The sequence below is a fragment of the Barbatula barbatula genome (genome assembly GCF_947034865.1).
Source record: "Barbatula barbatula genome assembly, chromosome: 3".
Taxonomy (NCBI): domain Eukaryota; kingdom Metazoa; phylum Chordata; class Actinopteri; order Cypriniformes; family Nemacheilidae; genus Barbatula; species Barbatula barbatula.
Window position 1 is genome coordinate 6079041 of NC_136764.1, and position 15776 is coordinate 6094816.

A 15776-nucleotide genomic window follows, 5' to 3' on the forward strand; every position below is an offset into this window, starting at 1 on the left:
AACATGTTGCATTTGGAGGCGTACATGCAGGGTCAGTAAAACATGACATGAAAGACTTTCATACATTATATATTTTCGTCAATTGTTCGGACAAGGGTCAACTACATAGTAAAAGCATCTTTAAATCAAATGTTGAACTGTTTTTGTATGAATTCAGGTTGGGGCAAGTGTCAACTTTTATTTATAGTTAAAGTTTATATATTTGATATCATTTTAAACAACTGACAAATTGCAATATTTACCAAACTTGTTAAATAGTCTTTATAGCTTTCAATTCTGATTACTGTAATAATGCTTTATTGTTTGTCTGTCTGTCTGTCTGTCTGATGACGATCATGTTTTATTCAGGATTACAGTTTTCTGTCGGCCACTTTGCATATACCACACCTCTTTTTCATTTGCATAGCTTGCTAATGTCTAAATTTTTGGTTGATTTGTAATGTGATTGTAACCCGTGACATGATTTGCATGTGCATGTGATTCTTTATGCATGTCATCATGAAGTCCTTGACCCAAATAGGGAAGACTGCAATCTACTTTTAAGTGTTGACATAGATTTTATTTACAAATATTTTTTTACATAATATACATATATTACAGATGTGATGTTTGTCATCAGTGAACTGCATAACCGCAGCGTGCCTTTAAAATATCCTTAATTCATATAAATCCATCTTCCATAAAATTCGACATTAGGGCCATGCGACATGGTGGAAATCATCAAATTCTGAATTCATCGCAGTTTCCAGTAGTGGGCGCTGTGTTTAAGACTGACACAGACAGGAGGTGATGGCCAGGACAGTGCGGATTTGACCATGTTGACTGAGGAAAGTGTGACTCTCGTAGTCTTGAGGAACGCAAGCGTTTCCTCGACCTTCAGCCCTAAGCAAACACTCCCCCGAGTGAGATGCACTTCTGCAAAATAAAAAAAGTTGAGAAAAGAGTTAGTGAGCACTTTCACAAAACACAGATCAGACACACAATACAATACAAGACAGTTACATGTATTTACGCATTTAGCAGACACTTGCAATTGTTTTGGGGCTTGTGTTGTCCGTGGGGTTATATTCTTCAATATTTAAAGATGCACCAAGTATCCATGTCACTAAGCATTTACAGCTAATGAAATGTGTGTAATTAATATTTCTGACCCTTGCCAACGTTGCCTTTGGCCAGCTGAGCTGGAATGAAAAACACTTAATACGAATCTGACTACTGTACTATTGACACTGTTGGATGAGAACAAAAGTGGAACTGACTTGAGCACTACAGTGAAGCTAACATTATCCTATACTGTCTTTTGAAAAGCTGTGAATGCAAACATTTCCCATTTATACTTGACTATTTACACTACAAAACATACTGGTATAACCCAAGAGACCACAAAAAACAATGTGATTCAATTAAATGAACTTTTATCAACCAATCATTTGTGTAAAGCTTGAAATAAATAAGAAAATTTCACCAAAAAACATCTAAGCAAAAATATATAAACTTTAGTTTTCTCTTAAAAAAAAAAATGTAAGCCAGTTATTTACATCTATTGCTGTAGTGTTGCAGGGATGGATTACTGACCAGGCCAATGGGGCCAGCGCCCTTGACCACCATGAGCCAGGGGGAGCCCTGGGTTTCAAGGTTGCGCTATCCAGTTTGGTACAGAGAATCCAACAACAATGAAAAGAAATGTTCATCTACGTTTAATATATGGGTTCCAAAGCCTATACAAGGCCTCTGTGGATACCCTGTAAAAATGAAATGATCAACAAATCATGGCAACATATGTTTTTATGTTACTATAACTTATTGAAAATTCACTCATTATTTAAATGACACCACATTTAAATAGCATTTCCTGAACCTTTTGCTTGATAATTTGATGTTTACATTTATGTGATGCATTAAATACGTGTATTTGACCGTTAAAGACACGAGTTTCATTAGCCTTCATTTTGTCTAGCGTTGATTTTTCGCTGTGTTTTTCTATAAACCCTGTGCAGATTATTTTTATCGTAGCGCAGGCATTTGTCGCACAGCGAGAGCGGTTTTAATATTCATTATCATGTTAACTTTGACTTTCTATAACTGTCAATGCGCAGCTAAGGGAAAGAACGGACACATTGTGGGAGGGGAGCCCTCGGAGGTTACTTGTCCCGGGGCCCTTTGAAGTCATAATCTGTCCCCGGTAGTCTGTCAGTATGAAAGTTTACTTTTATTACCGTTATTTGTAATAATCCAGTGAGATTTTGGTACGTAAGCACGAAGAGCGTGACAAAAGCCGGGGCTCTGGTCTCACCATCATCAAGAACATCTACCATTACATGACGAAAAAGAAAAAACTGAGAAAGAAAAAATCCAGAAGAACAGTGGCAATGTCTCCAAGAAGCTAATAGAAATGTTTATGCAAAACCTGAAACAACATGTGCAAGTCTATCTAGAACTAAAGGACTAAATGATGACATGATTTGTAAAAACATCGCCGTTTCAGAGTACCATAGTTTGGTATGTCTTGGACACATTGCCAAAGATCTTTTGAATTTAGTCAATCTCAGTTTTTTCACTTTGGTCATGTAATGATGGATGTTCTTGATGATGGTGAGACCAGATCTGGCATCACTGTCTTTATGCACACATATTAAAATCTCACCTGATCATTACAAATAAAGTCAAAATAAGAGTTTGGAAATGTAAACTGACACACTACATCAAAAGCTGTAAATAACTGGCTTCAAATGGTTTTTTTTCAGGTGAAAAAATGTAAACATGCCTAAGATTTTACACAGTATTGTATTTATTTATTATTTGTGTATCTGTCGTGTCTCTTGTACAAAAAGAGTGCTTAGAAAAGAAAGACCAATAAAGTTAAATATAGAAAAACCTGCGTAACTATTTCCCCTCTTTTCATCTTGAAAAATGTATGCCAAGCCATAAAAGCCCCCCACGAAATAACAGACACTGTGATATTAGCAATGTATCAAAAGCTGCCATTCTACTCTTCGTAAAATGTCAAACGTTTTATACAAAGCTGATAAAATGCGCCTTCAATGCTTCTTCTTTTCGCCTTCGTTTAAAGACGTTTTAAGTGTGGAAGCAAAGTGTTTTAGTGCGCACTATAAAGGGCGTGTGCGTTTGTTTGATATTCTGTTTGCTTAGCTGTGTTTAGGTTGAATGTTTCTTCGTGTACCTGAGAAGGCAGCAACTCCCCGCGGTGCAGCTTCCCAAACATCTGCCCACATCTATTTCCTGTAAGAACATTAGCAACACAAGAGAAAGAAAGAGAAGCCGTCAGTTCACCGCCTGCTGTTCATGCGGGACGGCCTGTTAACATGCTAAGTGCTTTGATTTGACACCTGCGGGGACCATTTGTGGCTTCCTCGCACCTTCTGCAAGCGCTGCGGCAGACACCACACATGTCTTCAATAAGCAAGACGCAAGCTTTGTTAATTTATTTGGCTGTGTGAAGACGGCCTGATCGTATTATGCAAGTACTGGATACGTACGGAAATACTTGCAACTCTAAAGAGCAAAAGTATATCGATGTTTACAGTCATTTAACAACTCACTTTTATAGCGTCGACCAATGAGATGAAGCAGCTAGTTCATGTTAAACATCTCGTGACAAACGCACAGTTCGCACATGTCATTCGATCAGAATGTGGATTGGATGTGAAGAGGGAAGTGAATCGTTGTGATCCTCTTTGTGTTCGGCCAACGGGGGAAATTACCGATTTCCTCTAACCAGCAGCAGTTACTGGTGTGACATTGTCCTGCATTGGAGGATTTACAATGCCCTCCAAAAAAGGAATTGAATCTGTATAACTCAAATGTAATGTCGGCAAGAATGTCGTCTTTGATTTTGTCATACGAAAATGGATTACATTGGCGAATCAAACAGTGTATGCGTAATGGTCATTTGTGTTGGTTTACTCACCCTGAGACTTTCCACTTTGACTCCGTCATCGCTGTACGTGGTCTCGTAGTGATGCTCAACATATGGGATTCTGTAGCAGCCCTCCATCAGTTTACATTGAGCTACAGTCTGAATCAATTCCACTTTGTTTGGAGTTTCAATGAGGGTGGAATCGAACTTTGTGGGAACGCATGAAAATCCCTCTGAGAAATCAAACAGATGCACAGCTATGATGGGGATCATTTATCCATCTCAAACATTATTTACTTTAAAACTGTGTTAACTCAATTTGGCAACATTTCAAATTGTTGAAAATTGTGACTGGAGGTTGTTTGTACATTATTCGTGTCCTGAATGATGTTATATAGATAATGTATCATATATTCCATTCTAACACTAAACTGGATATGTTCTCCCAACCGACAACCACAAAGCGTTTCGTTTTTTTGTCCACGTTCACATAATTTTTTTTATTTGTAAAAACTTTTGCTTGAAATTGTGCTTTAACACTTCAAATTCCACTTTTCCGGGACATTCGTGCATTTTGAAGTATTTTTCATAAGCCTTCGAAACCCTTCTTTCATTAGCCCACCGAACATGATGATACTATTGGATTATTAACATTTCTTCTGTTCATTTTGTGTCTTTTTCTCCACGTTCTTACCTGGTGCTCCTTTCACTCCCACACACTTGCCAGCGTCTATAACAGTCTCATACGGCGTCTCTGAATAGTATGTTTTTAATGCCGGTGCGCGTACGCACTGAACCATTCTGGCCTCACAGTGACAGTCCTGAATGATCTCGACCTCGCGCAGACCTTCATACAGCATCACTCTGTCCACACGGACACCGGCGGGCTCACAGGTGGAGCTCAGACCACAGGATGGGTCTGATGCCCCCGAGAATGAGGATGATGGCTCCAGCCGTCTCATCTATGACAGAGAGAGAAAGAGATGAATATATGATCGAAATATGTTAAAATGAAAGATAAAAGACGACTGCCTTCATAACGAACACATTTATATCAAATGAATCAAGAATATTAAAATAGTATAAATCAACAGAGATACATGAAAGTGAACACACACATGAGATATGTCTCCCTCGTGTGGGCAGCTGTGGAATCACTTTACCTTCTTGTTCCTCAAGTAATCCAGCATGGAGGAGAATCTGGAGGCCCGAAGACTCGGGTCAAATGATGCCGTCTGACCACAATGCGATTTACACACGCCAACATCCACATTCACAGGACTGCCTGATATATCTGTGACGTTAGAGGAAAGGTTCCGTCATAAAGTTAAATCAAACACACACCAATGACGTTTCACGATTTTTCTCAAGAAAAATATTTTTATTTGAAATTTGCTATTGACAAAACAGAAAAACATGTTTTTTCGAATAAAACAATTGTGATGCTTTCATTACTGCTCAATTTAGGAGCGTCGCAAGCATTACTATGATAACCAAATTGTTCCTTGGTGACTGTCACTGTGGTGCTTGCAATAGTTATATTATTTACATAAAAAATCATTGTTTGTTTTTATTAGACAAAATATTAAATCCTCTCGTGTGCTAAACCAACAAAGGAATCATGGTGACAAAACCAGACACTTTGTTTAATAAAAACACATGTGTTTTCTTGTGCATTCCAAGTAATATCCACCTGCAGTTGGGCTGTTTGTGAATAATTACAGCTCACTAACACAATAAAACACAATTCAAACATGAACACACAATAAAACTTGATTTATGAAAATGAATAAAAACGAAAGTGTCTGCTTTTGCCAATGAACTCTTTAAATGATTTAGCGTTCAGCTCCATTCTTGGCCGATAGAGGGCGACCGACTCACCTCTGCCGATGTAGATCACGTGACTCTGGCGTCTGCAGCACGCGCGCTCTGTGAACAGGTTTCTGTCTACAGCTGCCGAATCTAAACCACACACAAAATACGCATAAAATCAAACACGTTTTTATAGTAAAAGTGTAACAACATTTTTGTATAATGAAAGTTAGTGATTTTGTTGTGTTTTATTTGTAGTCGTATTTGTGTTCGTTTTCTTAAAGGGGCAGTTCACCCCAAAAATAAATATGATGTCATCGTTTGCTCGCCCTCGAGTTGTTTCATATCTGTATACATTTTATGTTCTGATGAACACGGAGAAATATATTTGGACGAATGCTTGTAACCAAACAGTTCTTGGACCCCATTGACTTGTGAGAAAAATGACCATGCTGACGAACGTGCCCCAGAACGGTTTGCTTTTCTACATTCTTCAAAACATCTTCTTTCAAAGAAATGTAGATTTGAAACAACTTGAGCGTGATCACATGAAAAAAACGTTTTCGTTTTTCGTTGCGAACTGTTCCTTTAAAGGAACACATCGTTGGGATAATACATACGGGCCTATTAGATGGCACTATTCTCACAGTACCGCATATACACTATTTAAATGTATTTCAAAAGTAGTGTGGCTATAAAATAATTCAATGAAAACATTTCATATCGTAAATTTACATTTAGTCATTTAGCCGACGCTTTTATCCAAAGCGATTTACAGATGAGGAAACATTGGAAGCAATTATAACAACATAGGCAACAAAACACATAAGTGCATCAAAACTAGTCCATTAAAGCCTAGCACAGTATACAAAGCTAAATAACCCAGATAACAAAGAAAATTGATTTAATGTTGAATCAGCAATTATATTTGCTATCTGGGTATGCACATCACATGATATTCCACATGAAGAAGAGCCACAAGGCTCGAAATGTCACCTGTGGTGGAAACATAAAAGAAGAAAACAACGTTTGTTTGCATAAAGAGTGCGGCGCTCTAACGTTTCTTTTTAGTTTTAACCGTAACCAAGAATACTTCAACCCTCTCTCTCCCAAAATGCATTTTCGAATGAACTCCTCATAGTGAGTTAACATGGGTCAAGTACAAGATGACAGTCAAAGGAAATAATCAATCCTCAATACTCACAGGTCTGATGGACGGCGCTGAGCAGAAGAAACATTGCAAGGAAATCCATAGTCATGTTATCCGTCGTCTACACACTCTTCACTTTCTGCTGTGACTTCTGCCGTGTCTCAGGGTTTTTATACGGACCTCCTCTTCGGGTTAAATGCTGGCGCTCGGTGTCAAATGAAAGTGAGAGAACTAATCAAATTTCCATCACTGTAATGCCTGCTGTTAGGTGACGTGGACATCAAAGGGAAGGTCTTGTGTTTGACGGTGAGATCCGTGCCCATCCTTTCACTAATTAAGTACTTAAGGGACTTTGAGCCAGTAAGCGGCACTCGTTCAAAGGTATTAATCATCTTGTATCTCAGGGGGAAGGTGTTTAGCACCTCCGCTTAAAACAAAACGGGCTCAAAGCAAGTAAACGTGCCCGGCGTGGGAGCCCGGCCCCCCGGAGAGAGCAGCCGACCCTTTGTGTTTATTCAACGTCACGACAAATGGTGCTTTTAAATGTAGAAGACAGAAGCTCTTCTCTCTTTCGCTGAGAAGGATCACTCTTACCGAAGATAACATGAAGACGATCGGCGTAGTCTAAATTCTGAGAACATGCACTGGGAGATGAGTTCATGTTTTGATGTCTTCCCCGTCCAGCGCCATTTTCACCTCGTTCATTATAATCACAAACACACATGATGACTGTGATGCCATCACTATTTAATCCAGTAATCCGCTCAAGTTTAACATCAACATCTCAAGAATGCTAATTTCAATAAAGAATTTAAGTAGTACAAGGATTTTAAAACCAGACATTTTACCGTTAAAGGGACCGTTCACCCCAAAATGTCTCTGTCATCATTTACTCGCCCTTAGATTGTTCCAAATCTGTATACATAACTTGGTTCTGCTAAACACAAATGAAGATATTTGGAAGAATGTGAGTAACCCAAACAGATCTCTTCCCCTATTGACTCCCATAGTATTGATTTTCCCATGCAGTCAATGGGGGACGAGATCTGTTTGGTTACTGGTCCAAATATCCTCCTTTGTGTTCAGCAGAACAAAGGAATGTACAAAGGGTTGGAACAACCTGAGGGTGAGTAAATGATGTCAGATTTTTCATTTCTGGGTGAACTGTCCCTTTAAACTGTGTTTTGATAATATGTAAAATATAGTACAATGATATTAGCACCTATTGTACTATTGCTCTTTTATGACATATCGCTTATTGCTCCCTGAACTCTTTGTAAATCGCTTTGGGTAAATGCGTCTGCTAAATGACTAAATGTAAATATCTGTGATATGTGAAACGTCGATCAAGATTTTTTGAGGCAACAGCGAATCTTTTTAAGCCAAATCATTTCAAAACTTGTCATGTCTGATAATAAAAAAGGTTGCATACAGTGTTAGATCTGATTAGATTCGTATTAAAGAAGTAAAAGGTTAAAACATATTTAAACAAACAAATAAACAATCTTATTTTGTCTGTGCTGTAAATAAACCCTATAAATAAGATTTAGTTATGAGTAAAATGCTGAAATAAAACACATCTACCTTCTGTGACTACTTCAGTGTCAGCAGGAAGATGTGCATCTGCTCTGAGACAGAGCGAGACCTCCTGCATTCTGTGATGTCACATGCCTGGTCCTGATGCAGATGCCGTATGTTTATCCTTCAGCCTGAGGAGCACAATAAAAAATCTATTACCCAATGACAAGAAAAAACAGGTGATGATATCCGACGTTGGAAAACTGACGTATTTACTTTGTACTCGAATATATATTAAAGATGCATTGAAAACTGTGTATGTGTTTTGTGAAATCGTGCTTGATTGTAAACTGAAGCTCAACTTTGAGAAAAATTAAATGATGTTTGGTTAAAAATGTCACACGGCAACACACGAGCGAAACTTAGAACACCTATAGCTACTACCGCAGGGAACACAATGTAAACTCAAATGCTCAAAATAATCAAACAGATTAAGTGACGTATTCTTAATTTGATAAAAAAGTTTTACTCTATTAGTTATTTGAAGTTCCTGAAACACATTTTTAATTTCGAGTAAAGTATGATTATTTTTTATATACTCGGAAGTTTAAAGTAAAACAAAAAAAGATCAATTTATTTAATTTAAAGAAGCAAAGTCAACCCAAATGGACGAGAAGGATTTCCAATTCCCAGCATGCTTTGCATCAGACTGTATTAGAAGAGTACATTTTTAAATGTAATAATTGTATTTTTTTTTCGGGAAGTTAAATACTTGTTAGTGTTTAATGTTCACTAATCTTGGATATTTAATAGAGTTTGACATATTTTTAATTTTGTGGTTACCAATGTTTAGAAGAGTGGTACATGTGCTTAGTGTGTGGGAGGCTATACAACAACCTGGTTGTATCATGTGCTATGTCACCAGTAAGCAATGACTATGACGATGCTTATGCTGGTTCTATGATCAGTATCGTCTTGTTCATTTTAGGATGCATAAGGTATTTGATTTATGCACATTAAGACTTAGGAATGTGTACATAAAAGAAACTGGGAAAATTGAGCTAAGTTAACTTCAAGTACATGTTAACTTAACATGTATCCGGGTTGACAGTGTAGCATCATGGCTATCTTCCGGAGATGTGGAAGTTTGCGAATGATAGCACTCATGTGCAATCAATTAAACAATATTGTTAATTTCATGTTCCAGACACAAAGTACACGTGCTCTTGAGCAGATGTAATCTGACGGCTGTGTTGTCCGTGGCAGACAGTAGAGGTCAGGTCAGTAATCTGTGTGCTGCTGGATTACACAGTCCAGAAGACCGGACAGCTCGGGTGTTACTGAACAGGTGCGTGACAGAGAAACGCTGTTGTATCACACAACACCAAGAACTTCACTCAAACATTAGTATCACCTCCCGAAGAGGTTGAGATGCCCTGAACTCTACGTGTGCAGTTTAAGTGATCTGAAGACACACACTCGACTGGACATTTCTGACATCCTGAGGATAAACTGGAAGACGGAACAGGATGCCTTTAAACATGAATCCTGCCGTTCTGCCTATAATAACTCACAAGGATGGAAGAAGTCACGTTCTCTGTGAGTATGGAAGTACACTTTTACCAGAATTTGAGGATTTCAAATGCAATTCAGAATTTGTATTTCAGAGGCCCATTGGTCGCCTCAGCGATAAAAGAATGAAATGAAAGAATGTTAATAATTTTACTTAGTACAGGGATTTTAAAACCAGACATTTAACCATTAAACTGTGTTATGGCAATACGTGTGATATGATAAATATCAATCAGGAATATAAGGCAACAAGACTTAAAGGTAATTAACTAAATATTAAGAATGCGATTTTGCACAACACAACTGCAGTGATCTTCAAAACTCGTCATGTCTCATAAGAAATTAAATCCCATACAACGTAAAATGTGATGATTAGATTCATATAAATTTTTTAAAGTGTACTTTGAAACATATTTATACAAACACATAAAAACAATTATTTTATAAAGTCTGTGCTGCCTTCACACAAACCTCAAGCATAATGCATAAACCCGTAAATAAGATTTAGTTAAAATGCTGAAATAAACACATCTACCTTCTGTGACTCCCTCAGTGTCAGCAGAAAGATGTGAATGGGCTCTGAGACCGAGACAAGGTTATGAGACAGAGCGAGACCTCTTGTGTGGTGTTAGGATCGTTGGGACCCGTTTTGAATATTTACAAAAAATTCAACCTCGGGCATTTATATCGGTTCAAGATAAAACATGTTTTTTAACCTATTTCATAGATTTGTTTTGTACAAAAAGTGAGTAGCACCTCTTTTCATTCATTTGTCAAAAGGTAAAGGTCATAAATTTACAATGCGTGCGGTCTACGATGTTTGTATTTGTAAACATCTGTAAAGTGTTTTACTTACATACAACAATACACCATACAAGAGTTAACCGCTCTATGAAATGAAACATTTCTCATATAAAAAACAAATAAATCTGAGAACGAATGATCTGACTATGCTATCCACAACTATGTTGAAGTGTGTCAAGTGTATTTGTCCTAAGAAATTTAAGTAGAACCCTCTTTTAGTAGAACTTCACATTAAAGAGGACTAAAGAGGAGCAAAAGTGAGACGTTAAACCTTTGTTTCTCTGTACAGGGCAGGTGGCACAGCAGACGATGCCCACTCGTCATATTGAGGTCTTCTCTCAGTCGGCTGCGGAGAAAGTGACCAAAACAACCGAGGAGAGGAAGAGAAGCGACCGTTCGCTGGACAGAAATCTTGAAGAGGTCAGCGTGAAGCAGACGCCCTTTGAGAAAGCTGTCTATGACCTCGCAAACAACCAAAAGCTTGTTGATGACCTCACCTTCGGCAGACGGATCGGATTTTACGGACTTCGTGGGGAAATTGGCAGTGGAAACTTCTCTCAGGTCAAACTGGGCATTCATGACCTGACCAAAGGTGAGAAACATTTAGCATTACATTGACATCAAACGGTATTTGAACATTAAATATGTGTGAACCACAAACTAACAAGTACATTTGATATTTTATTACAAAATTGCTTGTTCTTTCAAAGTAAATGTTCCTTCATTTTTTATTATATCATATAATCATATACTTTAATATTTATGTAATGCAATAACATAGGCTTTAAGTCATTTTTAATATTACATGTCCTGCTTTTCAAATACTTAGTGTGTCCATCACGTTTTGTACAGTACGGCAGATGTAGGTTAATCCTGGACAAGATTATTGATAATCTCAGTCACGAGACTCCTCAAATGCCTTTATATTTCATAAGGTGATGTTATCACGATGCAAATATAATAGTTATATCATATGCTAAATTATTTTATGATTAACATATAGCTACATTTCTAAACTAAAGCTCATTTTCGTGGCCATCAAATAGGAAATGACATCACAGAGAGGACAAACGTATGTAGTCCCACATGACGGTGTGCCAAGACCAGTATCTATGAACATGAAACCATATAGATATATTTGGATCATTTTAGACATTCCCGTGCGCCCCATTTAAAATGAACATTTCTCTTTCTTTTTATCAAGAAAAAGTCGCCGTCAAAATCCTGGACAAGATGCGTTTGGACCAGCATTCCCAGAATTTGTTCTCGTCTGAGATCTGCTGCATGGAGAGACTGTCCCACCCAAACATAGTTCATCTGTATGAGGTGGTGGAGACATTTCGAAGGCTTTATCTAGTGATGGAGTACGCCCCCGGAGGAGAGCTGTTCTCCCGGATTGCCACCAGAGGGCGACTGTCTGATATAGAGAGCAAACTAGTGTTCTCACAGATACTGTCTGCTGTTAAACACATGGTGAGTACATATGAAGTGATGTCTGCTTATCATCCCTGAAATACCAATTCATATTATATACTAATATTAATATAAACACGTATATTGTTTATGTCAAGTATTGTCAAAATAATACATTTATAAATGGCACACAATGACACAATGACTTTGAAAGGATTAGGTGCATTGTGTTGTTGGAGGCAATATTCTAAACTGTGTTTATTGCACATTTAGCTGATAGAAGTGTTGTAGTCAAGACCACCTAAACCTAGACCAAGTCATAATCAAGACCAAGACCAGAGAGTGTTGAGACAAAGACCAATGCAGATCTAGAACCACAAGACCAAGTCTAGATCAAAACCAGAGCAGCACTTCTCAAATTCATCAGAAAAATCCATTGAACCCCAACAGATCATACCAAAAGAAAAATGAAATGAAACTATAATATAAAAAACCGATGAAGTCAATGCAGATGTCAAAACTAGTTTTAGAAGTTTAGAATGATCTTTAATTACATATTAACTTATTTCTAGAACATTTGCATGAAATCAATTTTAAAGTCGGCATGAAATAAAAAATGTCAATTCAAATTGAATTACACAGTGTTGCAGAATTTATTTTAAATAATTTATCCGTGCACGTCATCATTTTGTTTATTAATTTGCACTTTAATCAAAAACATTAACCTCCTCCCCTCTCGAAACAACCTCTCTTCACTTCTGGTCACGAGGAACGGCGTGAGGGCGAGGCTGCAATGAATGACAGCAAACTGGATTACATTTTGTTGCCACCACCCAAATTTAACGATCCAATCAATTCTCTATGATTGAAATCAAGTCCCGCCCTACATTTCTTTTCTCATGACGGAAGTTGTTTCACTCGGATATACGTCACGATACGGAAGAAAAACAGTCGCTCCTTCCGTTTCATCCCGACTTATACATTAGTGCTCTTGTGATATTGCTTAATTATAACGGATCTTTTAATATGAAAAACGAGATCACTTGCATTTTGTGGGAAACAGTATACATTTTACTGACATTTCTGACACAATCCCCTGTTCAAGTTTTACATGCCACCTGGAACATACATCAGGTGTGTTACTATCTAAAATGCTTTTTTCTCTTTTCACGGTCTTTAGCACGACAACAACATCATCCACCGGGACCTGAAAGCTGAAAACATCTTCTACACCACCACCTACTGCATCAAAGTGGGCGACTTTGGCTTCAGTACTGAATGCAATCCCGGTGACCACCTCACAACATTCTGTGGCTCTCCACCGTACGCCGCCCCTGAGCTCTTTAGAGACAAGAGTTACATTGGGCCCTTGGTGGACATCTGGGCTCTGGGCGTCCTGCTGTACTTCATGACGACAGCCACGTTCCCCTTTAACGGTTCTAGCCTCAAACGACTGAGGTTCTGTATTCTCAGGGGTTCTTACTCCATCCCAGCGTACATCCCAGAAGCCTGCCAGCAGGTTATTAAGGGGGCGCTGAGGCTTGTGCCCGCTGACCGTGTATCTCTGGCGACGGTCATGTCTAGCCCTTGGCTGGAGGGTATCGAGTACCCGCAGCCTTACACACCTGCACCACCAACACCATCACACCTGGTGGATTCGTCACAAACCCTCTCTGTGGATGAGCAGTCGGTTAAGACGGCATTGGGGAAACTGGGCATTACAGAGGCTCACCTGAGGAACAATGTGGTGTTGGAGTGCCGCAGTCCCTTGACTGGGGTTTACCGCATTCTTCTGCATCGCATTCAAAGGACGAGATCAATAGAGGCAGCTGGATACATGGTGCTCTACCCCTCCAACACCCGACCCAGAAGACGGTGCTGGTCACATCCTACAACCGTTCCAAAGAAACACGACGAGTCAGCTGTATGTTCCATACTATAGACTGTTTCATCGGACACGGGACTGCAGTTAACATCCTGTCTGTGTTTGGCTAGTTTCTTATAATTCTACTATTTATATTCATATTCATTTATATTATTATTTTATTGTATAATAAATGTGTTAAATAAATGATTTGTTGAATTTTGTTGCATGTTCATTTGATTAAATAAATGATTCGTTGAATGCATTTAAAGAAACCGTATTGGTTTCTAAATTCAAAATATCGGAGACAAGTTTAGTCAAGTAACGCTTCTTCTCAGTTTCTTTTGCTTGTTATCAGAAATAATCTACATGCACTCTATTGTTTGTGAATGTGTACCAGAATTTAAGGGCAGTCCACGAACGCGCGCATGCCTGTTTATGTTGTCACTTTAAAACCATCTATAGACACACAGACAAATGTTACCCCCCCCCAACAGCCCAAATGGGCTGTTTTAACGTGATATACACTAGACTCTAAATATCAAATCTGTTTTATTATACATTATATAATGCCCTAAAAAACTAAAATGATGTATAAATGCTAGTTATTGAATCCTGGTTCCAAAATCAATCAAACTGAGCAAACTCTGGACTTTGACAAAGAGGAAATATCATTTTTAAGCTTTAAATTGGGAGGAATAAACCTTTATATTTATGTGCACCTACTCCAACATGAAAAACACTGTAGCATACTTTAGTATTTTCTATAGTAAACTGTAGTGTCATTTCTAGAACCTAGCTAGTGTTTTTCAATCTTACCAAATGAAATATTAAAACATACCTTATGTACAATTGATCAGTATTTAAAGTTCATAGTTAATACTACAGAATTCTATAATATACATTACCAAAGTGCACAAATTACAATAGTATAGTTACTATATTATGGCACAATTTACTAACGTTTACTATAGTAAATTCTTAAGGCGGCTCACAACGGAATTTGTATATGACATCTCTACACATGACATGGGAAGTTAACTGTTGAATATAAACAATATATTGAAAAGTTTGTAATGTCACGCAATGGACATGTTGGATTCTGTTTGTTAGCATTTGTCTGTATCACAACATGTCACAATCATTACTTATTGTTTACTGAGAGACTCCATGAGGGATCTTGCAATAAGCCTGTGAAAATAACTTGTATAAAGTTTATTTAAATAAGCGAAACGTTCAAATGGTGAGTAGATGCAGACATTCAACGTGTTTGTGATACACAACCGGATACTTAGAGTTGAGACACAGATGATCCTATTCATAAATAAGTAAAGCAGCGATTTAAAATGCTGACAGTAATAAAGTTAATATGGCGCGTTTTACGCGAAGGTGAGCGATTTGGTTTTGACAGAACGGAAGTCGAGCAATACTCGCTCGCGGCAGACTGAAAGCGGTGCTAACGCAGTCTCGCCAAAGCGACGAATTCCAAATACAATACTGTTCATTTTCTGTCAAAACCCACGATAATTTCAGTGTGAGTGACTTAAAGAAGCGTCAAAGATGGCGACCCAAATGATAGCAGCGAGCTCACCTAACGGCGTTTTCAAATGCGTAGCACAAAACCCGGTGTTGCATACACAACTTTTATCTGTGAGTTACCACCAGATCTTCACCCAGCACCAAAATCAAGTAAAATCAATACAAGTGAAATTCATTCATTCTAAGCATTATAAAAAACAGGCGAAGACAAAGTTGCGTATTCATCC

General features: G+C 38.1%; 2 protein-coding genes across 2 annotated transcripts; one reads left to right on the forward strand and one right to left on the reverse strand.

The window, feature by feature from the left end:
• Window positions 1–541: 541 nt before the first annotated feature.
• pnhd (pinhead) lies at window positions 542–8548 on the reverse strand. The gene is made up of 7 exons (XM_079453367.1): window positions 6894–8548; window positions 5759–5839; window positions 5041–5171; window positions 4572–4839; window positions 3929–4110; window positions 3182–3240; window positions 542–915 (listed from the first exon to the last, which is right to left on the reverse strand). The coding sequence occupies exons 1-7, from the start codon at window positions 6946–6948 to the stop codon at window positions 765–767; spliced, it is 927 nt and encodes a 308-aa protein (XP_079309493.1). The 5' UTR covers window positions 6949–8548; the 3' UTR covers window positions 542–764.
• A 2494-nt stretch (window positions 8549–11042) lies between these two features.
• Window positions 11043–14088, forward strand: LOC306892505 (serine/threonine-protein kinase NIM1-like; the record flags this gene model as incomplete). The annotated part of the gene is made up of 3 exons (XM_079453634.1): window positions 11043–11325; window positions 11938–12206; window positions 13327–14088. 3 exons carry the CDS (start codon window positions 11043–11045, stop codon window positions 14086–14088), a joined length of 1314 nt encoding a protein of 437 aa, XP_079309760.1.
• Window positions 14089–15776: the final 1688 nt, after the last annotated feature.